At 48.0% G+C, this 23,983-nt stretch overlaps 2 protein-coding genes across 5 annotated transcripts; one reads left to right on the top strand and one right to left on the bottom strand.

Moving 5' to 3' along the window:
* Positions 1-970: 970 nt before the first annotated feature.
* tmem130 (transmembrane protein 130) lies at positions 971-8,632 on the bottom strand. 3 transcript variants are annotated; one of them, XM_088016407.1, is made up of 9 exons: positions 8,492-8,632; positions 5,056-5,273; positions 4,904-4,986; positions 4,649-4,820; positions 4,447-4,586; positions 3,993-4,077; positions 3,714-3,916; positions 2,085-2,191; positions 971-1,291 (listed from the first exon to the last, which is right to left on the bottom strand). In XM_088016407.1, exons 2-9 carry the CDS (start codon positions 5,061-5,063, stop codon positions 1,163-1,165), a joined length of 927 nt encoding a protein of 308 aa, XP_087872533.1. In that variant the 5' UTR covers positions 5,064-5,273; positions 8,492-8,632; the 3' UTR covers positions 971-1,162. The 3 variants fall into 3 exon arrangements, with proteins under 3 accessions (XP_087872533.1, XP_014826458.1, XP_087872534.1); XM_014970972.2 differs by having other exon boundaries at positions 8,403-8,568; XM_088016408.1 differs by having other exon boundaries at positions 5,056-5,163; positions 8,403-8,568.
* A 32-nt stretch (positions 8,633-8,664) lies between these two features.
* On the top strand, positions 8,665-23,427 carry baiap2l1a (BAR/IMD domain containing adaptor protein 2 like 1a). Of its 2 annotated transcripts, none has more exons than XM_014970967.2 (14): positions 8,665-8,797; positions 10,422-10,497; positions 10,570-10,656; positions 14,007-14,068; positions 14,330-14,401; positions 14,476-14,610; positions 16,540-16,692; positions 16,767-16,904; positions 17,263-17,380; positions 17,461-17,674; positions 18,531-18,590; positions 18,664-18,802; positions 21,711-21,751; positions 21,842-23,427. In XM_014970967.2, the coding sequence occupies exons 1-14, from the start codon at positions 8,747-8,749 to the stop codon at positions 21,912-21,914; spliced, it is 1,419 nt and encodes a 472-aa protein (XP_014826453.2). In that variant the 5' UTR covers positions 8,665-8,746; the 3' UTR covers positions 21,915-23,427. The 2 variants fall into 2 exon arrangements, with proteins under 2 accessions (XP_014826453.2, XP_014826452.2); XM_014970966.2 differs by having other exon boundaries at positions 18,661-18,802.
* Positions 23,428-23,983: the final 556 nt, after the last annotated feature.

The raw sequence follows: 23,983 nt of genomic DNA, 5'->3' as shown, positions 1-23,983 counted from the left end.
TGTTAAGCTGCTGAAGCAGGTGTGACGTGAGTCGCTAATGACACGGGTTGCGTGGGATCTTCAGGCTCAGTTGGCACAAACAGCAACAGGTGCGCCATGTGGCATTAGCAACACTTAACTGATGAAAGGCCAGAAACCCCACCTCCATGGTTTCCTCCAAAGCTGTTCAGGAAAAAGAAATGTTTTAATTTCATCTAAGACTTCTTAACTTACTGAATATTTGATCATTTCTAAACCAGCTGGGTGCTTTATTAGGTACACCTGTTCAGCTGGCCAATCAGCCTCCAGATGAGCTCAGGTATCCTAATAGCAGCCATGTTGGGTGTTCTAATGGTGGAGTGTTGTTTGAACCTTTGAAGGCTATTTCTCATCCACAAGGTGGACATCCAAGCAGACGCCAGAGAGAGAGGCCTCTTCTACAGATTTAGGCAGCTTCAAGGCGAAGCGGCCGACTTTCCGGTACTAGACGACACCAAACACGAGTCAACAGTGCAACAAGCTGCAGGAGTTTGGCAGAGAGGATTTGCTGTTGGAATCATCTCAACAGCAACACTCCTCACAATCTACAGTTAGATTTCAGATAGAAATCATGCTAGCATGCTAACATATTAGCATGTTTCATTAGAACTTTTGATTCTAGCACCATTTGCTCTGACTGCTGGGTTTAATACTCATCAAGTTCTGAACTTTCTCCCAGTACCTGCCAACTAGATTCACATGAGGTGGGGTCCTGATTTCCTAAACTAAAATGACTGTTTGCCGTCTACTACAGGTAAGATACTGACTTCTCAAATGCACTCCACAGAACCCAGTCTACGCCTTTTGAACAGCTCCTTCAGTTCTCATTGTTTAAACATGAGCTGCACATCAGCCACTCATTTATTAAATCCATTTAAATGTCAACCTCTGAGTCGATTAGTCATCAATATTTAATCACTGCTCAGCATTTCCTCTCAAACAGAAACAGACATTACTAGTCGATCAGCTTTATTTAGGATAACAGTCATAATGGGATGAGTCTGGTGACTCACATGGTCACTGGTAGAAATCTAGAAAACAATCAGGAGGAGATGTGAGCAGCAGTTCTGACTGAGGAGGTTCCAGTCCCAAACACAGGTGAGTAAAGGTGAACATGTAGCTCCATGTAGCTCCTGGGAGGCATTCAGCAGCAGTACTGGCTCCCAGGCTGCAGGATGAGGGGAACTCTCTCTCCTTTCTCCACAGGGGAGAAGCTGAGAATGATTTTAGAGTCTTGGTCCTTCAGAAACGTGGCGTTGCTGGAAGCGGCGACCTGCAGGACGGATATAAACCCACCGAGCGTCAGCAGGCAGTGACACCAAGCAAAGCTTCTATACTGAGAATAAACAGCTTCATTTCATCCCAACACAACTTTCTCTAGAAACTTCTGCACACTGTAGGAAACTATAATATGCTGTAATATACTACATTATGCCACACTATATTATAATATGTTCTTTACTATGCAACACTGTGTGGTACTACACTATCATTGCACTATACTACAATACATTATCCTAGAATATGCTGAATTACACTATGCAACACTTCACTATACTATTCTATCTATACTGTCATACAAAGCACTTTTGTACAGACTGTACAGATTATTAATTTTCACTGTTCATACTGTACAGAATCTTACATCTTACATTTTATATTTTATGCATTTATCTTATTTTTATTTTATTTTTCATATTGTAATTTGATCTGTGTGTATGTGTATGCTGCAACTGCACAGTAATTTCCCTGTTGGGATGAATAAAGTACTTCTATTCTATTTACTATTACTACACTATGCTACCCTGTACTGTATAATAGTACAGCATTCTATGTCACAACACTCTATACCAAGTACTATTACTACCTAAACTATCTCATGCTATATTATACCATAGTATAATATAGCATTAGCATATATACTATACTAATAGTATATATGCTATTAGTTTATATTAGCATATATACTATGCTAATGCTATATTATACCATTAGTATAGTAAGTGTACTATGCTAATGGAGTCTTACTCCAGCTGCCGCCATGTTGTGCTGGTTGTGTGTCGAACCTGTGAGCTGTTTAGTTGCCAAGGGCGACAGGCGATGGCCAGGATGAAGGAGAAGGTGGCAGCGAGAACGGCGGCGCAGCTCAGGATGAACAGCAGGTGGCGACGATCTGCACAAACAGCCATGTCAGCCTGAAACGTCTCATCTCCTCACCATTTCATCTCCTCACCACTTCATCTCCTCACCACTTCATCTCATCGTTTCATTGTCTCATCACCTCACCATTTCATCTCCTCACCACTTCATCTCCTCACCATTTCATCTCACCACTTCATCTCCTCACCACTTCATCACCTCACCATTTCATCACCTCACCATTTCATCTCCTCACCACTTCATCACCTCACCACTTCATCTCATCGTTTCATTGTCTCATCACCTCACCATTTCATCTCCTCACCACTTCATCTCCTCACCATTTCATCTCACCACTTCATCTCCTCACCACTTCATCTCCTCACCATTTCATCACCTCACCATTTCATCTCCTCACCACTTCATCACCTCACCACTTCATCTCCTCACCACTTCATCTCCTCACCACTTCATCTCATCGTTTCATTGTCTCATCACCTCACCATTTCATCTCCTCACCACTTCATCACCTCACCACTTCATCTCCTCACCATTTCATCTCACCACTTCCTCTCCTCACCATTTCATCTCCTCACCATTTCATCACCTCACCATTTCATCTCCTCACCACTTCATCACCTCACCACTTCATCTCCTCACCACTTCATCTCATCGTTTCATTGTCTCATCACCTCACCATTTCATCTCCTCACCACTTCATCACCTCACCACTTCATCTCACCATTTCATCTCACCACTTCATCTCCTCACCATTTCATCTCCTCACCACTTCATCACCTCACCACTTCATCTCCTCACCACTTCATCTCATCGTTTCATTGTCTCATCACCTCACCATTTCATCTCCTCACCACTTCATCACCTCACCACTTCATCTCCTCACCATTTCATCTCACCACTTCATCTCCTCACCATTTCATCTCACCACTTCATCTCCTCACCATTTCATCTCCTCACCACTTCATCACCTCACCATTTCATCTCCTCACCACTTCATCACCTCACCACTTCATCTCCTCACCATTTCATTTCACCACTTCATCTCCTCACATTTCATCTCCTCACCATTTCATCACCTCACCATTTCATCACCTCACCACTTCATCTCCTCACCACTTCATCTCCTCGTTTCATTGTCTCATCACCTCGCAGCGACAGCAGTGATGTCACTACTGATGGTAAAATGTAAAGCCCCTCTGATTGTCAGTAATCTGGAGCTGAAACAAAAATAATCCCGGAGCCCCAGCAGCTCCACAACGATGTTGGAAAGTTTCTACGGGACCAAATGAAGGAACGTCGATGATCTCCAGGCTGGAGTTTGTTTTGGTGAAAAAGTCGGAATCTCTGGATCACAGGGATAAACGGATCCCATCTTCAGCCACGGCCGCCGTGTGGGACCGGTCCGGTTGAGACCGGTCCAATGAAAGCTACAGATTAATCGACTGTTTTTCTGCCCGTGTTCCTCTTGGTTAAAGACTCAGATATTTCTGACGGACCATTTCTTCTTCTATGGTCTTGGCGCGGTCGGAGCTCACCGTTCCTCGTGACCTTGAGGCTGAAGGTCGCCCGCAGCGCGCTCACGGCGTTGCGGGCGCTGACGTCCAGGCAGTGCAGGCCGGCCGAGCCGAAGGTGTGGTTCAACCGCAGGCTGGCGGCACGCAGCAGGGTCAGCGTGCAGCCCGCCGCTGGGTCCGGGGCGCAGTTCCTCAGGAACTGCCAGCAAACCCACATGGGAGGACTGGACACACAGCAGCGAACTGGGTCAGAAAACAGAACCGGGTTCCGACCAGCGGACAGGTTCTGGTGCTGCTCACCTCCCGTCCAGCTGCAGGTCCAGGCTGGAGTTCCGGTTCACGCTGTAGTCCGACGGCGCCACCAACTGGATGCTCCTGACCGCATCTGGAGTGAAATCCCAGACAGGTTGTGAGAGTTTGGACCCAGCTGGTACCGGGTCATCAGCTGTCTGCTAAAGTATTCACACCCCCTTCACAAACACAAAGAGAAACAGAGGGCCTCTCCCCCCTTTACTCTGACGCCCATAAATACAGCTAATTTGGAAATGCTAACATTCTGAGCTAACTGTTAAAAATATTCCAAAAAATTCTAAGCCACAATGTTCCTGTGAGCGGATCTTCATTCAGGAGTGATGAAAGTTTCAGCTGAAGTTTCCTGATGGTTTGGCAGATTTTATCGTTTCCATCTGAACTTTCAGGACAAATCGACATCAGAAGGTTCATTTCAGTGAATTTACCATGAAGTTTAACAAACCGAGCACTTGGACCTCCTGGGCGTAGACTCCAGCAGGAGCGAGCTGCGGCGGGTTGCCTCCGACGTTCAGCCGCAGCGTGTAGTTTCCTGACTCTGAGTATCGGTACCGGACCACCGGCTCGGTTCCCCGGATCACCTCTCTGCACCAAAGACAACAATAAACACGAGACGGAGCAGAACGGAGCCACAGGACGCGCCGTACCCGTTCCCCAGGTCCCAGGTGTAGCTGAACCCGGCCGAGCTGAAGTTCCTCTCAGGATCCAAGGGCTCAAACACGGTCTCCGTGGCAACCCCTGAGGCCAGCGCTCCCGCGTCTCTCAGGTAGGTGGCGCTGCCCTCCGTCTGGTAGAAGACCAGTCTCCCAGCGACGCGCTCTGCCGTAAACACACCAACGAGTTCCAGGGTCAAGAAACAACCAAACTGCTGGCGTCTGCCGAGGAGCCGCTGGAGGACGTACCCGGGTCCGTCAGCGGGCCGGCAGCCTCCGTCAGGGCTGCAGCCGTCAGCAGGAGGCGCAGCAGGAACCACGCAGGACGCGCTCTGCAGAACAAAACGCTCAGAAAGGATTCTGGGAGGAAAACAGCTTCAAGGTCACAGAAGTTGTGTTACCTGTCCATATCTGCTGTTGCTCTGCTCCAAACTGCCCAGCGCTCTGACCAGGAGGCAGTGAGGGTGGAGCTGATCTCTGAGCTCCAGCGCTAAAAGCCTGAAATCGGCCTGAAATCGGCAGCATGCGTTCAGTCAGGAGGCAGCAGAAACACAAGCAGCTTTTGAAGGAGGTTCTGGTTCCGTCACGCTCTCTCTTAAGGGTGATCTAATAATTTCCTCTGAAACAGAAATCAGAGCCGAACGCTCAGCTGATGTTTGGTTTTTCTAACGGTTATAAAGCTCAAAGTTAGTTTTCTGAGAATGATTCAACTTCCAAGCAAACCTTGAAGAGCAGATCAAATGATGACCACGTGGAAGGTTTGGCCTTTGTGTTTCGGTTCTGGTGACAAACAGCTGACCCAGAACTTTGGTCAGAAATGGTCAAATTCAGAAAACAAGCACTGAAAGCAAGCTTTTCTCTTAGAGATCCAAACGTGTAAACTAAGACCAGAGGGGCGAGCGGCCATCGGGACGCTTCCCAGCGGCCTGGCTGCTCGGTTCGGGTCACACTTCATGAAATAAAAGCCTCATGTCCCTGCTAAAGCTCCCAAACTCTGCAGATGTGTTTGCTGGAGGAGCCAAAATGAGGCAGGAACTGGGATTGTGTTGAATATTTTAATGGGAAAAATGACAAAGAACTTATAAGAATCACAGGGAGCCAGAGCCGAACAAAACTGGAATCCAGAACAAAAAGTGAACAGGATAAACCAGGAAGTGACGGATTATTATTGAGTTTAACAGGAGAAACCGGCAAAGAGAGTGAGCAGCAGACGGGTTTAAATACTGTTAGCTCATCTGGGCTGATGAGCTAACGGGTCACAGGCATGAGGAGAGAGAGAGCATGGCACAGGGGGCGAGCGAGAGGACCAACAGGGGAACTAGGAATATGAACCTAAAAATCTTATCAGTAAACTGGATTATGGCCAAAAATGATTCATAATGTTTCTTATGGATACCTGGAAAGTGATGCGATTTGTTCACAGATTGACTTTTAATGATTCTGATTTTCTACCTCGGCCTGATGAACATTTTCACATCAAATGGCAGAAATATGGAAGGACAGCTTCTGGATGAAGAAATCTCATTTTACTGAACTCAGTTTGCTTCCAACAGTCACTGCAATGTAAACACAACCACAGATTTTCTGTCTCTGACTCGACGCTCTACTTTAACCTCATTTAATAATAATCGATATTGAAGATCAATGAGGGATTATTATAAACAATCAGCACAGAGTTTTGGTCTTGATGACATCTCCTGTCCTCCACCAACCGCAAGGCCGCCCCCTGCAGGCCACTGAAGTAACAACATGTCAGCCTGTAAAAAACGACTCTTCCTGAGTTTTATCTCCTCCCACTCTGAACATTTGTACTGTTGATGTCAATCCTTTCAGTATTTTAATTCATCTCATCGTTTCATTTAGATGAGATGTTGTAAATATTCATTTAGAGAAATCCATCCATCCATTTCTTTACACCCTGATCCCGTCGGGGTCTGGAGGGTGCTGGTGCCTAACTCCAGACCATTTGAATCTTTTCATTTTCAGACTGCCTATAAACAAGTGGTACCACCAGCCAGGAACCCCCAGCTGACACAGATTGTTGAATGTGTATTACTTAAGAGTTAGATTTGAGTAAAGTGGGCTCTTTATGAATAATGTTTGCAGTCTGACCCTTTGTTGTGACATAATGAATAGTGACGCCAGATGAGGAAGGTCATCAGGTCCTCCAAATGTCCCTTGCCAGAAAATGCATGTCATTGACATCCATCTGCCCCCGACACAGTTGTGGCGCACCCACCCACAGAGACAGCTGTGCCCCCCCTGGACTGGAAGCTGTTTGCTGTTTTTACCATAAAATGGCCAACTCTCTCTCTGTTTGCTAAAAGAAGACTAGCTAATGCTAGCTAACAGATAACTAGCTAATGTTAGCTAAAAGATTACTAGCTGATGTTAGCTAACAGATGACTAGCTAATGTTAGCTAAAAATGACTAGCTAATGTTAGCTAACAGATGACTAGCTAATGTTAGCTAACAGATGACTAGCTAATGTTAGCTAACAGATGACTAGCTAATGCTAGCTAACAGATAACTAGCTAATGTTAGCTAAAAGATTACTAGTTAATGTTAGCTAAAAATGACTAGCTAATGTTAGCTAACAGATGACTAGCTAATGTTAGCTAAAAGATTACTAGCTGATGTTAGCTAACAGATGACTAGCTAATGTTAGCTAAAAGATTACTAGCTGATGTTAGCTAACAGATGACTAGCTAATGTTAGCTAACAGATGACTAGCTAATGTTAGCTAACAGATGACTAGCTAATGTTAGCTAACAGATGACTAGCTAACACCAATACAGCACCTTAAGCTTGTTAAGTAGCAGCCTGTAGGCTACTGATGTTGTCTGTGTTGTAGTACTTCTTACAACACAGACATGACTAGCTGTCTGTGTTTTTCTGAGTAACTTTTTTGTAAAAAAGGTTCTTATGACAGTAGTTTTACTGCAATGTACCTTTTTCTTTTACTTGAGTAATATTATTATTGCTACGTAGATTCATGTTGCCCCCCCGGCCCAAAATAAGCCGATGCCCCCTGTTAAACTCGTCTGGAGCCGGGGCTGGTCGGGTACCATGAACCCCGTGGCCAGGTCTGGCACCAACCATCAAATTATGGGCCAGAATAAATGCTGCAGCTATCCCCTACCCTCCTCAAAACTCCTCCAGTGTGGCACGAAGCTGAAGTTGGTTTCCGACTCCAGCTTTCGATTCGGGAAATGGCTAAAGGGCGATTCCACCTAATTTTTCACTACCTTTTGCATCTTTAACCAACTAGTTTAAAAACTACAACACCTAGACTCTTCAAACCTGGACTGGATTATTCTGCTCTAGTAGCAGAATATTTTAAACCATGTTTGGGATTTGTGAAACCTTTTCTGATTTGTGAAACTTCACTTCATTAACAGACCCCTGGAGCAGCTCTCATGTGACGAAGATCCAAAAAAGGTCTGAAATCAACCTTTATCAAAGTTTCACAAATCAGAAAAAGGTTTCACAAATCCCAAGCATGGTTCTAAATATTCTGCTATTAGAGCAGAATAATCCAGTGCAGGTTTGAAGAATCTAGGTGTTGTAGTTTTTAAACTAGTCAATTAAAGATGCGGAAGGTAGTGAAAAATTAGGTGGAATCGCCCTTTAGCCATTTCCCGAATCGAAAGCTGGAATCGGAAACCAACTTCAGCTTCGCCAGTGTGGCTGAGTTAAACATTTAGGCCTTAAAAAGCAAAAACATGATTTAAAAACAGCTTTATACCTTGTCATATTGAAACAGCGCCCCCTGCTGGCCCCGCAGAGCATTTCACTGATCGATGCCTCGTCATTTAATAAGCGCTTCTCTCCCACCTGTTGACTTTAATGAGTGACGCCTCGTTACGTCACAGGGCCCGCCCTCCTCCTCCTCCGTGTCCCGGTCCGGACCAGTCCGCCCAGCAGTCGGTCCGCCTCTGAGTCCCGAAACGTCTCTGGCCTCAAGCTCGGAACCGAGATCCAGACTGGAGCCGCTGGGAGTTCTACTGGCACCGAGGACAAGCCGGGATTACGGAACCACGTTTGGGTTTTCCTGAGTTCTGCTACCTGGAAGAGAGACGAGCTGCAGTCATGGCGAGGACGCCCGACGGAGTGAGCAAGCTGACGGAGAGCACGTTCAAGGTGAGACAGAAACACCTGAGACAGAAACACCTGAGACAGAAACACCTGAGACAGAAACACCTGGGACAGAAACACCTGAGACAGAAACACCTGGGACAGAAACACCTGAGACAGAAACACCTGAGACAGAAACACCTGGGACAGAAACACCTGGGACAGAAACACCTGGGACAGAAACACCTGGGACAGAAACACCTGGGACAGAAACACCCGAGACAGAAACACCCGAGACAGAAACACCCGGGCCAGAAACACCCGAGACAGAAACACCCGAGACAGAAACACCTGAGACAGACATACTGTCTCAGGTGAGACTGCTCACCTGCTGCTCTTTCTAGTCCATCTGGATGTTTGTTTTTTTCTGGTGATTTGAAACGAGATAAAACATCTAAATCTTGTTTCTATGTTTGTATATTTCACTGATTAATTTGAAGTTGGTCTTTAATTAAAGTCTGGGTGTGTAGCCGCCGGTCCGGTCCGTCCTGGTTCCGGACCGGTTCTGCTGTCTGGGGAAACGGGCCGTTCTCAGCTGAACTGACTGAGTCTTCAGTTTCTGATGGGTTATCTCGTGCGCTGGATGTTTACGCAGCTCACCTCCACCTGTGTCAGGTATGAGAGCCCAGCCGGCCTCAGGCAGAAGCAAACCCAGCTTCTGCTGCTCTGGACCCAAACAGCGACTCGGCCTCTTCTCAGAACATGGATGAGCTCAAACAGCTTATTGTCGGCCAGAATGGTTCATTTCTGAGGCAGGAGTCACATTTTCTAATCTGTCAATAACTCAGATTACTTTATCTTTTCAGTTGTTGTTGGAGTGAAACATGAGATTAGAGAAATCTTTCAGGGACAGAGTAAAAGTTTGTGAAATGTTTTAATCCAGCTGTGAACAGATCAATCCTCATCTTGATTGGCTAATCTTTGCAAGTTATCCATGTTCTGTTATCAGGTTCAATGAGCTGGAATATCTGATGATGTTCAACCGTAATCCAGATTACAGGAAGGAGATAAGATACGGCGCATGCTTCCACACTGCAGCCTGTCCTGCGTCGTTTTAGGCTCAACCAGTTAAACCAGAGCTTCACAATTCATCAGGAACCAGGAGGCGCAGCTTGATTATTAGATTAACTCCTCATTAATCTGTCCTGGCTGGAAGGAACCAGCCTGGAGGTCAAAGGTCAAACTGGGAAAGAGATGGAACCAGGAACTGGACTCTGTCCATATAAAGTCCTTCCTGTCCTTGATCTCTTCAGGTGTGTGTGAACAGGTTTTTATGTTGTTTCTGTCTGCATCCTGGTGCCATGAGGGGAACTGCGGCTCCTGGGTCGGGGGTTTGGTTTGTGACGGGGGGGCTGGCTCTTCAAAACGAATGGAAGTGGATGGAAACGCCCCACAAAGATACACAGACACGACTTTGTGTTTTCCCAGCATGGAGGTCAAGTTAAAGATTGAAGGTTATTGTCGTCATGACGATATTTATAGACCAACCGCAGGAAGTGACTCTGACCTGGCTCTCCACCCAGAGCGGCAAGAGGACTCGCTCTCCTCTTCCTCAAACGATCAGAGATGTTTATCGGGAAAGCAGCAGCAGTGGGACTAACTGGTTTCTGGTTCTGGTTCTGGTTCACAGAATGTGATGGAGCAGTTCAACCCGGCCCTGAGGAACCTCGTCAACCTGGGAAAGAGCTACGAGAAGTCCGTCACAGGTCAGGTCACTGGGGTCACCAGAGGTCACTGGGGCAGATGATGATGATGTTCATGGCGGTTTTCTCCTGCAGCCATGACTGCGGCCGGAAAATCTTACTTCAACGCCGTGTCAAAGATCGGAGAGAATGCCATGGTGTCGCCCATGTCCAGGGAGCTGGGTGAGTGCAGCTGATTGGTTCAGGCCTGGTTGCCATGGCGTCACTAGGGTCACCATTAATGAGCTCAAACTTTCAGCCCAACATGATGCTGATTCAGTGACCCTGGGAAAACCAGTCAGTATGAAAACAGTGATCTATAAATCTGTGGCCAGAGGCCAGATTCATGTCTGTTTGAGGGAAAACAGAGATTTAGGGTCCTGCGCATCAATCAATCAATCAATCAATCAATCAATCAATCAATCAATCTTATTTATAAAGCACCGTCATTCCAAAGGCGCATTAATAATATATCCATTGTTTCCTGTGTCACTGGTGGCACCAGGCCATGCAGCGCTGGCTGCATGTTCAGCCCCATGACCCGGACGACCCCAAATAAAACCAGAGCTTCAGTCTGAGGTTCTGGTTCTGGAGAGGAACCAGCATCTTGAAGGAGCTCAGGGTTCTACTGGACCTATGGCACTGCGGTTCTGGAAGCTCCTCTTCAGTGCTGGTACCGGGCCGGTACCGGGCCGAGCTGCGGCTCTGCCATGTGTTTTGCAGTGAGGTTCCTGTTATGAATCAGGATCAGGTTTCTCAGCCGCACCCTGTGGTGAACAATGGCCGCCTTCAGCTGCAGCAAATGTTTCTCTCCTGAGACGCGCTGCAGCTTCTGCCTCTTTGGACCCAATCAGAACCGGGTTCAGACCCATACTGGTCAGGTGACCTGCTGCAGGCCACGCCCATGTTTGTGTGAAATTCCTGTGCAGATCAGCTGGAGACGCTCCTCCACTAAACCAGGAACCAAACCGTCACGGACAACAAGACAGGAGGAGAAACTAATTTAACCTTCATGGAGAAAACATGGTGGATCTGACCATTTTAAGATGATTCGATCAGCTCCGATGGCCTGGGGTCAAAGGTCATCTCCCCCGCAGCTGAATGATGTCATCAGTTATGAGCAAAGCTTTTTATTTTAAGGACTAAAATAGAGAGTTGAACACAAATAAATAGCATGATCATAAATTAAAGCAGAAGGAACACTTTCAATATTAAAACTTATGGTTTTGGCCACACACACACACACACACACACACACACACACACACACACACACACACACACACACACACTGAGCTGCAGTTCAAACAGGATTCTCTCTAAAACTGATTCAGCTACAGTTTTACTCCAGTAAGAGTAACGGTACTTCAGAGTATTATTACTCAAGTAAAAGTAAAGTACTTTGTAGTAAAACTGTTTCTAAAAGGCCTTTTACTGTAACCCAGTAAAGTAACTAGTTACTGTAACACAGTAAAGTAACTAGTTACTGTAACACAGTAAAGTAACTAGTTACTGTAACACAGTAAAGTAACTAGTTACCGCTCATCGTGAAGGCGGTCAAAGCGCCGCTGCCGTCGGCTCGTCCTGACTCAGAGAGGCGGCGGCCATCTTTAATGGCCATCAGCAGGTGATGACGGCTCTGACCAAAGTTCAGGTTCTGACCCAGCCCATCCGGCTCCCTTATCAGAACCAAAGAGGCGGGGCTGTTCCGGTCCGAGGCGCTCCCGACTCATAAAGAAAGGCCAGTCAGATTATTAATCCATAGTCTGACCTGGATTAAAGATGCTGGAGTTAGCTGCTGACAGAACCAGACGGATGGGTTCTGGTCTGGTTTTGTACTGGTTCCATCCAGTGCTGCTCTCTCTGCTCTAAAGCCCGTTTCTGAACGGTACCAGAACTTTTCCCTCAGATGAATGATCAAACATTGAAACAAGTTGTGTAGAAACTAAGCTGTGAATGAAACTGGGTTGGACTCTGAAACCAATAAACCCATTAAGTATTCCCACCATGCCCAGTTTGACCATTTGTTCTGAACAGTTTGTTGTTTCTATTTTATTTGCTCATTCTCATGGTTGAAGGGTTTGGGGGTTTAGTGGTTTGGGGGTTTGGGGGTTGAGGGGTTTGGTGGTTTGGGGGTTTGGGGGTTGAGGGGTTTAGTGGTTTGGGGGTTTGGGGGTTGAGGGGTTTGGTGGTTTGGGGGTTTGGGGGTTGAGGGGTTTAGTGGTTTGGGGGTTTGGGGGTTGAGGGGTTTGGTGGTTTGGGGGTTTGGTGGTTTGGTGGTTTGGGGGTTTGGTGGTTTGGGGGTTGAGGGGTTTGGTGGTTTGGTGGTTTGGTGGTTTGGGGGTTGAGGGGTTTGGTGGTTTGGGGGTTTGGTGGTTTGGTGGTTTGGGGGTTTGGTGGTTTGGGGGTTTGGTGGTTTCGGGGTTGAGGGGTTTGGGGGTTTAGTGGTTTGGGGGTTGAGGGGTTTGGTGGTTTGGGGGTTGAGGGGTTTGGTGGTTTGGTGGTTTGGTGGTTTGGGGGTTTGGTGGTTTGGTGGTTTGGTGGTTTGGGGGTTGAGGGGTTTGGTGGTTTGGGGGTTTGGTGGTTTGGTGGTTTGGGGGTTTGGGGGTTTGGTGGTTTGGTGGTTTGGGGGTTGAGGGGTTTGGTGGTTTGGGGGTTTGGTGGTTTGGTGGTTTGGGGGTTTGGTGGTTTGGGGGTTTGGTGGTTTCGGGGTTTGGTGGTTTGGGGGTTTGGTGGTTTCGGGGTTGAGGGGTTTGGGGGTTTAGTGGTTTGGGGGTTGAGGGGTTTGGTGGTTTGGGGGTTGAGGGGTTTGGTGGTTTGGTGGTTTGGTGGTTTGGTGGTTTGGGGGTTTGGTGGTTTGGTGGTTTGGGGGTTTGGGGGTTTGGTGGTTTGGGGGTTTGGTGGTTTGGTGGTTTGGTGGTTTGGGGGTTGAGGGGTTTGGTGGTTTGGGGGTTTGGTGGTTTGGTGGTTTGGGGGTTTGGTGGTTTGGGGGTTTGGTGGTTTCGGGGTTGAGGGGTTTGGGGGTTTAGTGGTTTGGGGGTTGAGGGGTTTGGTGGTTTGGGGGTTGAGGGGTTTGGTGGTTTGGTGGTTTGGTGGTTTGGGGGTTTGGTGGTTTCGGGGTTTGGGGGTTTGGTGGTTTGGGGGTTTGGGGGTTGAGGGGTTTGGTGGTTTGGGGGTTGAGGGGTTTGGGGGTTGAGGGGTTTGGTGGTTTGGGGGTTGAGGGGTTTGGGGGTTGAGGGGTTTCCTCATAGTTTCCTCAGCGGCTCGTTTTGTCTGTTCCCACCTCGCCGTGATTCTACTCGCTGTGACTGACATGCTTTCTGCAGCTGAACTTCTCTCTGTTCTGTTGGACTGAGTAGCTCCTCATTGTTTAAACACTTACTGGTTTGTTGCAGAGTGGTAAAGTTTATTAGTATCTTCCTCCCCAGCAACTCCAGACCATAATAAAGCGGTTAGCTAGAACGAGCTTCAGTGTCGTGTTGTGGAAGAAAGCAGCCGCCGTGATGACCTGAACATGACACGTTGTCTTGCAGGTGTTGTTCTGATGGAAATGGCAGAAAGCCACTGGAAGCTGCACACTGAACTGGAGGAGAATGTAAGTAGCTTAAAATCATATTTCAGAAATGCAAAGTGATAAATTATTAAATATTTGGGTTTAGCTGTGCGCCAGTTTCCAGAACCTCTGGTTTGATCAGTAGGTCTTAGATTTGAATCCAGATATCAAGTCCAACAGAAGGACGTTTCTACTGTGTTGGACTGGCACTGGGTTACTGGGTGGAGATGTTGGCACGTCTCCCTCTAGGGGGCGCTCTGCGTCCCTGGAGGAGATCGACGATCTGAACGTTTCTCTCTGCAGTTCAAGCGGTTCCACAGAGAGATCATCGTAGAGCTGGAGAAGAAGACGGATATGGACGTCAAGTACATGACTGTGAGTGTTTGACTTCAGCGCCTCCGCCTGAAGGACGTCCATGTCTCATGTCTCCGTCTTCTGTCTGTCCCCAGGCTACCTTCAAGCGCTACCAGACGGATTACAAACAGAAGCAGGAGTCTCTGGACCGCTCCCAGACTGACCTGAAGAAGCTCAGGAGGAAAGGTCAATCCAAGCACGCGTTCAAGTACGACCTAAAGGAGAACGAGGTGAGACGGCCACACTGCCCCGACCTCTGACCTCTGCTTCTCCAGGTTCTGCTGAATGCTTCTGTTTGGATGATGGCCGGCCCAGATGGAGCCGCCCTCTGGACAGCTCAAGGCGTCGTCGTAGCAACGCCCTTCTCCAGATGTTACTCTATGAACCGGAGTCGGTTCAGCGTTGAACCCAGTCGATGATGCATTTCATGAGCCACAGCTGCAAATCCTGTTGATTTTCTAAATATATGATCTGAAAATCTGGAAAAGGAAGAGACTGACTTGAGATGTTTCCAGGAAGAATAAAACCTGCCATCAGTGATTTGGATGAATTTCTGTCCCACTGACTAAAAGTCTGAACTTCCAGAAACAATCAGAACCCACCAACCTGTCCAATATTTCCTGAACTGAACAACAAGTTGGCTGAAAAATCAAGAGTCTCTTAAATGTGTTTGAATCTGGACGTTTTGGACTTTCTCAGGTTATGTCATAAAAACAGAACCAGTGGGTAAAAATGGCCTCCCATCCTGTTTTACTCAGAATCTGAAATCTAGTTCAAGGCTGAAAATGGAAGAGAAGACCCTGAAGCCTGTTTTCCAAGTGGGAAGTTTCTCCCGGACTCCTTCCGGCAGGAAAAACTCTTCCTCACACAGCTCTCCTCATCCTCCTCCAGTGAACCTGAAAGAACAACAGAAAATGTTTTTCTCTCTGCTGGGGTGGTTAATGTTTGACCTGATCGCTGGTCCGTCCGCTCGTTTCCTGAACTGGATCCAGCTGAGGCGGATTAGGGGCCGGACTTCAGAGATGGATGAAGCTCAGCAGGAGGGGCCATGAACACTTTCTACTCCTGATCAACCGGCTCCAACAGCTCATCTTTGACCTGCTGGAGCCTCTGCTGTTATTTCCCTCAGTTCTTCATAAAATCTGCTGAACTCGTGTCTGTTTATTCATCCAGGAGGATTTTAAGCCCCGCCCCCTTAAGCCCCGCCCTCTTGGCTTCAGGTAAACAACATTCTTTACAAGCAGATGAGGGACGAACAGAAATGTCCTCTTCAAGATAATCCCAGGAATCTCATAGCAAACAGCTGAGTCACAGCTCTGAGGTTTTTCACATTTTTACCACGTTAATTAATTTATGTCACAGTTTTGATATTTATAAATATCTAGCTGTTTTGGAGCCAAATATTAGCATAAAACTGATATTTTAAATGAATAACATGATGAAAACATGACTGAAAAATGAACCCCATTTTTCCTGTTATAACAGGTTTTGTACTTCAGTTTGTTGCTGTTGATTTTGACGGTGTAGCTGTACAAACGGCCCCCATGCATGTTTGGACTGGGCCGTCCCAGAGTCCTCTGTAACCCAACTAACAGGCCGTGTTGAACCCGATGTTTGGTCGACACTCCCTCCAGAACGAACCCAGAAGCTTCGACCTCTTGTGGCGGAGCTGAAAGCTGAAGCTCTCCAGCAGCTTCATCAGCTGATGCATCGACCGGCGGCCGACTTGAGGACAGGCAGCACTGAATCGGAGCTGCTCCTCTATCTCTGATATTTGAAGGAAAACCAAGAGGCGAGACTCGATCACCATGACGATCTGGAGAAAATGGAGGAGACGCAGCAGAAAAACATTTTGGTGCAGTCAAACCAATATGAAAGGGAAATGATTAATTTGTGTTTGGGGCAGAAAGGCACCCAAAGCTCCTGACCTCATCAGTGCCTTGATCTGCTGTTTTCACTCCCTGTGTCTGTCGGCACTAAACTAATAACTGGAGCAATAAAAGCAAAGAGCAGCTGGTTTATGGGGCTGATAAGCAGCAGCTGTGAGTGTAAATACATGATGACGGCACGTTCACCGATCCAAACAACAACACAGGAAACACTGGGAAGTGAATCCAGGTCCTCATGTCCGGCGCGTGTCCCCTGCTGTGTCTCTGCAGTACCTGGAGACCATCTCGTCCCGCCAGATGGACATGCAGAAGTTCATTGCTGACGGCTGCAGAGAGGCGCTGGTGGAGGAGAAGAGGCGCTTCTGGTTCCTGGCTGAGAAGCACTGCATGTTTTCCTCTCAGCTCAGCAGCTTCCACGACAAGGTGAGGCCGGACGCAGACCTGCGTCTTCCTCAGTGGGGTCACGACCTTTAACCCTCTGTCCTTCTGTCCGCCAGGCCAGAGAGCTGCTGAGCACCAGACTGCCCACCTGGCAGGAGAAATGCAGGAACATGGACAAGGTTCCCGACACGGTGACCTCCATGATCCAGGGTCTGTCCGCCGACCCAGAGTCGGCTCAGACACACCACAGCAAGGTGAGAACCTGCTGGTTCCGGTTCTGGTTGTGCTCAGTGAAATGTTCTGACAGAAGAGCTGAGGAGCCTCATAGGATCCTAAGTTTCTGACTAGAACAGATGCTGCAGATGCTCATGTTGCTTTAGATCAGTAGGAACTGGGTCAGAACGTTTCGTCCGTCGTTTGGGTCAAAGAGCAGGACCCAGCAGTGTGGGAACTTCCTGCTCAGTCCACATGAGACGGTGTTTGCTCTCTAGCTCTGGGTAAAGTCCAGCTAAAGAGGAAGTTCTGGCTGATTTATGGTTCTGATAAGAACTTGTCTGATTTATGAGGTTCTGGACGTGAGACGCTCATCTGAGTTTCCTTGTTGTTCCTCAGAACCACGTGAGCCCACTGACTCCGCCTCCGGCGCCGCCGCTGAAGATCAGCCCACTGGCCAACATGTTCAACCCTGAGCCCAGAACCCCTCTGAGCCCGTCTTCGGACCTCAGCTCAGGTACCACCAGAGACACGCCTGTCCAGAACGCTGCGCCGTCCCGGCCAGGAAGTCCTCCTGAATGTCCCTTTGTCCTCCAGAGCAGGGCAGCCTGGGAGACCTGTCCAGGTCCAGGTCCATGTCCATGTCCTCCGGTCTCAGCGGGGGGACCAAGTCCCGGGTCAAGACCATCTTCCCCCACACGGCGGGAAACGACGACACGCTGCTCAGCTTCGACCACGGTGATGTCATCACGCTGCTCATCCACCAGGAGAAGGACGGCTGGCTGTACGGAGAGCTGGACCGGACGCAGCAGTGAGTGGTCAGGGTCCAACAGGACCGCAGGAGGTTCTGGTTGGTGTATGCTGGGTACCCGTTGATGCCTAGTTCTGGACTAGCCCAGGTCAGCACAGATCTGGTCCGGTCCGGATCCTGGTATCTAGAATTCAGTCAAACTTCTGTCCAGCTCTGTCCGATGCAATCCAGTCCCTGTCATCACATCCAGATCCGGTTCCTATGGGCCAGATCTGTAGGAACCGGGCCAGATTCGGTTCCCACAGGGCAGAACTCGGAACTTGCAGTTCCTTGTTTAGTGTGACTCCTGGACAGGTTCTGCTGGATGGATCCGAACCTCCTGCATCTGGGTATCAGAACCAGCTTCAGTTGTCAAAGTGGTGGACCCAGTGGCCTCAGACAGAACCACAGCAAGCTGGTCAGAACCGGTTCTGTTGGGTTCCAACCATGCGCGGGTCACTGGCTGCTCAGAGGCCACGCCCCCCAGGAGGAAAGCTTCAGTTCCCGGCAGCGGAGGCGGTGACTCAGAGGCTCAGCTGGAAGGACGGGTTGAAATCTTTCTGTTGTGATGCAGCAGGGTAGAAAGTATGCCTGGTATGTTTCCCTCTCTTCCTCTCTGAGGCCTTTAGTGGAGCTTCATCAGCAGCAGGTCCAGGAGGAGCAGCTGGTTCTGGTTCCTCCACGTGCTTCAACTCGTTTCCTGTCAGGAGGAGGCGCTGCAGTTTCTGTGTCGTCTCGTTAAGATGCTCTTTGTGCTGGAGGTCCTTCAGACTCTGAACCGTCTGATGAGCCGACGGTTTCTCCAAATGACATTCTGACTGCAGATCAGACCTGATGGCAGCACTCATCTGGTGTGTGTGTGTGTGTGTGTGTCCAGACGCGGCTGGTTCCCCTCGTCATACTGCCGGCCCTACGCCGACCAGGGCACGTCCAGCAGGTATGGAGACATGGCTGCAGGTCAGGGGGCGGAGTCAGCGTTCCTCTGCTGACGTGTTGTTCCTCTGTAGCAGCAGCCTGAGCGCCGCCAGCCTGCAGGAGGACGAGGAGGGCGATGAAGACTACGAGCCTGTCCTGCTGCCGCCACCCGACTACAGCGACGTCAACCCGTCCAAACCAGCACTCCCAGAAACGCCTCCGCCTCAGAACACGGTCAGTACCGAACCGACCCACTGCTCCGATCTCCAGTCTGTCTACTGTCAAAATAAAAGCATCCACACGCCTGGACCTGTTTCACATTAAAACAAGACACAGTAGAACCTTGTTGTGTTCCATCCTTCCTTTGCCGAAGAACAGCATGACACTGCCACCACCATGCTTCACTGTGGGGTGTGCGGTTGATGTGCATCTTGCCCATGTTGGTGGTTTGGAGCAGAGCAAGCAAACGTCATCGGCGTCTCACCACTGATTCTCCTGCTCTGATCAGGGCCGTCCAGGCCGTCCAGACTCCAGGATGCTGGTTGGTCTCTAGAACCAAAGCATCTGGACTGTGGTTGCTGAAGTTTATTGACTGGGTTATATTTAGATGCATGATGGGGTGTGAATACTTTGAGGTGTTTTCTTCAACCAGAGCTGACCTCTGACCCCTGGACTTCCATCCTACTGACATGAGGCTCCACTGGCTAAAAGTTGATTTAACACCAGAATATAAAAGCTTTGAAATGAAACCTGGAGAACTCGTCTCCTGTTTCCAGATGAAGACCTTCCCTCCTCTTCCTGGGGACAGGGAGCTGCTGGGAGCTCCCCAGTCTGAACTGGGTTGTGTTTCCTGCCGTGTCAGAGCAGTCGATACTCCACTCCCTCAGGTTGGACTTCAGTCCCGGTCTTATCAGCAGCTCCACACCCCGAGCAGCTTGCTGGGCCGCCTCCATCCTGAAGGAAACTCCTGGTCTGATTGGTCAGTTTTTCGGTGGACAAACACCGAGGCAGGGCAGGTTGCCATGGAGAGGGTTAAAGGTGCTGGCAGGATCTTCAACTGCTGACTTATCAAAACAGAAAGCAGGTAAAGTCGGACACGCTTTGTTGTCCTTCATTGTTCATCTGCTGCATCAGGGAGTTTCTCCTCTGATACGTCTCCAGTCCCAAATCCTTCCACCAGTTACCTGGATTTTAGTTTTTTAGCACATGGAAATCTAACTTTCCTCCTGGCTTGTTGTTGTTGTTTTGGTTGCTGTGAGTTCTGGGGGCGGGGCTTCCCCCGAATTGGTGACAACAGCATTAAACTTGTACTTCCTTATACTAAATACCGTATTTTCCGCATTATAAGGTGCATAGAATAGACGCTACAGTAGAGGCTGAAGTTACGTTATGCATCCACTAGATGGAGCTGCACTAAACGGAATGTCAACCAAACAGTCCGACTCCGGTCGGTGAGGAGAGACGTGGCCGGACGATGGTCACCCTTCTGCGTTGGCGCACAGCATGTTGGTGGAGAACCTGGTGCTAAATGACCTGCAGACGACCTGATTGTAGACGGTCGGTAGGTAGATAGGTCAGTCAGACTTTATTAACAAACCAAACGTTCTGACAACTATCCCAGCATGCACCGCGCGCTTCTTCTTCTAGGGGCGAAAATGAAGTCGGCAGCTGCTTACCGTAGTTGTTAGACCTGTTGTGGCTCAATATTGGTCCATATATAAGGACCGGATTATAAGGAGCACTGTCAGCTTTTGAGGAAATTGAAGGTTTTTAGATGCGCCTTATAGTGCAGAAAATACGGTAATCATAGTAGTGAGTTGTAGCTGTGCTGTAAATGATGCTGAGGGTTTATCTGGTGTAAATCTAGTTTTCTGGCGTTTTATTCCAGACGTTTTCTTTAATAAATCAGGGCTAGCCTTTGATGATGTTAGCCATAGCTTCTATTTGCTCAGATGCTGTGTTGTGATTGGAAAGTGACTGGATTCCTGAGTTGTGATTGGTTGGTTCTTTATCAGATAGCTGGTGAACTATGACCTCATGGCTGCTTCCCTCTGCAAGGTTTCAATCTGGTCAACTGCAATGCTTCAGATTTCAACAGATTATAATCTGTAATCTGATGGCATCACAGTGTTTCATGGTCCAACACGTCTCTACCTGGACCCGCAGAATAGTCTCTATCGAAGCGTGCCTCCGTCTCTTCAGCCTTTGGTTAGTAATGCTGCGGGCCACCAGCCCAGCATGTTGTCTTATTTCCATAGTTCTGCTTTCGGTTACAGCTTAATGAATCCTGCTTTATGAACTTTGTTTTCCCGCTTTGTGTCGACCTGATTCTGGTAGATGAGAATGAACTGATTTAATGTTCAGCTAATAAAACCTGCGAGGTTACAGCTGGTAGATTATTGACCTGAATGCTTGTTTACTACATTTTATGCTGGTATTCCTCAGAGCTTTGAATGCAGTCCAGCTTAGCGATATGTGGTATGTCTGCCCTCTAGAGGACAATTAGTGCTTGTTAAGCATCATTTAAACCTGCTGAGTTTCGAGCAGGGGAGGCCAGCTCCAGGCCTCGAGGGTCTCCTGCAACTTTTAGATGTTTCTCTACTTCAACACACCTGAGTCAAATAATGAGGTTGTTAGCAGGACTCTGGAGAACCTGATGCACCAAAGAAGAGATTCAGCTGTTGGATCCAGGTGTGTTGGGCAGGGAGACGTCTAAGAGCTGCAGGACTCGGCCCTCCAGGATCAGACTGCCCACCCCTGAGTTAGAGGCTTTCTAACATGAATTGAAGACAAGTGAATAAATCCCATTAGTTGGGTCACCTGTTTCTGTAGGCAGCCATGATCAGAGGGACTGAGATCATGTTCAAGTATGTAGAGGATCTGATCGCAGACAAAATGTTTCTACACAGAGAAACGAATCAGCAGCACCTAAACCTCTATAATGTTCCTGAGTGTCTGTAGTACCACCCCAGGCCAAAGGGGGTGCTATTCAATTTGGTTATAGCCCTGAACTTGGTGCCAGATTGTTGTTCTAGGCTGTTTGCCAGAGATGGCGACGTGTCTCAGCAGCTGCATTCTCCAGATGCCTCAGTAGAGGCAGAATAACTCCTCTGCATTGTTCTGTCCTTTGTCTTGTTGACAGGTGTCCTTAGTTAATGGAACGACAAAACCTCCTTTCTTGGGGTGAGTGATGCAGCTCCAGTAACAAACTCTCCTCTCTTCCTGCTTCTGTCTGACAGTTTATTGATGCATCTGTCTGTGTTCTGGCTGCAGAGGAGGAAACCCGTTTGCAACAGTGAAGTTGCGGCCGACCGTCACAAACGACCGTTCCGCTCCGGTCATCTAGAAGTTAGTTCAGCTGCCGCTACGCCTTCAGAGGAGTGGAACCACCCAGAAACTTCCCAACGTCTCCCCAGCCTGCTCACCTCTCTGCTCCATGGAAAACCACAGCAGTGTGTCTATCGGCCCTCGTGACCCTGAGGCCTGTTTCACTCTGAACTGTGATTGGTCTGCAGTATTCAGCATTCCCCCCTGCTGTTAGCTTACTGCCTTATCGCTGCATCTCCAGGTGCTTCCTATCAATTTGCAGAAGTTTCTGCAGATTCACCATCAGTTTAAGCCATGCTGCAGAAAACTTCTCCCAGGTTTTCGACAATGTGCACAGTTTGGAGATGTGTGTGCTCTTGTCAGCAGCTATGAGCCTGACTGCAGCACATGCAAATCTCCATATGCATGGGGCTCCAGCCCTGGAACCTGGAGATGCTTTGTTTCTCTGTCATTGGTGTTGTGTCACTCTAGCTGGTTTTAATTGATCATTTTGGTTGAAGCTAGAGCTTAATGCATGCAGCTGTTGCATTGTGGGAACTCTGATGTTCTATGGCGAGCAGCAGAGGGCTCGCCGGGTTCCTGGAGAGCTTCAGGGAGCGGTGTGTTCCTCCTGGTCTCAGCCCGGTGTGAAGGGGCCCAACGGGTTCAACCACAATCTGAGAAATGCTTCAACCAAATGTCCAGACATTCAGACATCTCCACTATGATGTAACCAGTGTTATGCAGGTCCAGCGATGCCATGAGCAGACATCCCAAATCAGGAGCTAAAAGTCTAAAGTCGACGGTACCGGTTCATTGGACACACCCAGAACCACCAGGGTAATTACATCAATGGGAATGACGGGCCTTCTGCTTTAAATCTGAACCCTTTTGGACTTCTGACTGTAACTGACCACATCATTTATTGATCTTCTGGGCTGTTTGGGTCGGTGGATCAGTACCACTGGTCCTGTGAGGACCGATGGATACCGTGTAAATATAATTATGAGGCTTTCATTTTAATGTGAACTTTAAAGAGAAAACAGAGAAGAGATGTTGGTGTGTTGATGGACAGTCCAGACCAGCCACCGCCTTCCTGACTCGCCAAACATCATTGGATCGGAAATCTGTCTGGGAAGCACGGAGGAGCTGAGGGTGAAGGAAGACGTGGGTTTGCAGTCTGAGGGCAGTTGTGAAGAAGAAGAAGGTATTTTATATAAAGTTGTTTCAATGGAATATCTAATAAAGGCGAATCCAGATGAAGCTCCTCGGTTTAGATTTCACTCCTCAGGACCAATTTAAATGACTTTTTTTTTTACTGTTTCACCATTAATTTTACTGTCATGTAACAAAATGTCTGTTCAATTCACACCTTATTCTAAACTAACTGGGCTTTTCTGGTTGACAATTAAAATATGAATATGTTTACTGTATGAAAATGACTTGATCAATAAAGTCAAATGTTCTCATAGATATGATATGGGACACCATGCTGAGATACTAAGATGTTTATTTCCCTCTGCCTTTTTTTCAATAAAAGTCTGAAGCTTGAATCTGTGATTGTCTGTAAACCACGGGCACTGGCGCCCTCTTGTGGGAATACATGGGAAAGATTATTTGCTCTTGGAAGCATGTCGGTCATGAATTCTAGAGAAATGGAAAACGGATCTTAATGAGGGAATTGTACTTCTTCATCCCCGCCCCCACCTGTTGGCAGTATAGTAGTACTGCAGATTTTCTGTTGTGGTTTTGGATTCCTTTTAAGAACTCTGAGGATGGATGTGTGGAAGAACCCACTGCTAGGAACAGGAGGATCTGTGACGCTGTGGGAGCCTTGATGGCGCAAGAACACGTGAATGTTTTTTAACATTTTTAATTTATTTTCTTTTATTTATTTTTCCCAGTTTGTGTATTTAATGCATCACTGGGTCAGAACCAGAACCAGGTCCGTTTTCTCTTCAATTGATTACGATAGTTCAGAGCAGGGGCGGATCTACAGGGGTGGCAGTTGCCACCCCTGTTCCCACCTCAGCTAGCGACAATTAATTAAATAAATAGTTATGGCAAATCGGACATTAAGCGCATGAAACTTTTTCCGACAACATTGAA

This window comes from Poecilia mexicana, unplaced genomic scaffold (assembly GCF_051168715.1).
Source record: "Poecilia mexicana isolate PSO_F unplaced genomic scaffold, ASM5116871v1 scaffold_19, whole genome shotgun sequence".
NCBI classification, from domain to species: Eukaryota; Metazoa; Chordata; class Actinopteri; order Cyprinodontiformes; family Poeciliidae; genus Poecilia; species Poecilia mexicana.
Note: the sequence above shows the minus strand (reverse complement) of the source record. Positions and strands in the feature narration are given on the sequence as shown.

Bases quoted from the DNA above. Each gene is read 5' to 3' on its own strand.
- tmem130 (XM_088016407.1), bottom strand. The intron at 3,917-3,992 runs GTGAGCAGCACC...CTGTGTGTCCAG, and splicing joins GACCTGCAGCTGGACGGGAG to TCCTCCCATGTGGGTTTGCT. The intron at 1,292-2,084 runs GTTCGACACACA...TCCGTCCTGCAG, and splicing joins GGCAACTAAACAGCTCACAG to GTCGCCGCTTCCAGCAACGC.
- baiap2l1a (XM_014970966.2), top strand. From the start codon at position 8,747: ATGGCGAGGACGCCCGACGGAGTGAGCAAGCTGACGGAGAGCACGTTC. The intron at 14,069-14,329 runs GTAAGTAGCTTA...TTCTCTCTGCAG, and splicing joins ACACTGAACTGGAGGAGAAT to TTCAAGCGGTTCCACAGAGA. The intron at 18,591-18,660 runs GTATGGAGACAT...GTTCCTCTGTAG, and splicing joins GACCAGGGCACGTCCAGCAG to CAGCAGCCTGAGCGCCGCCA.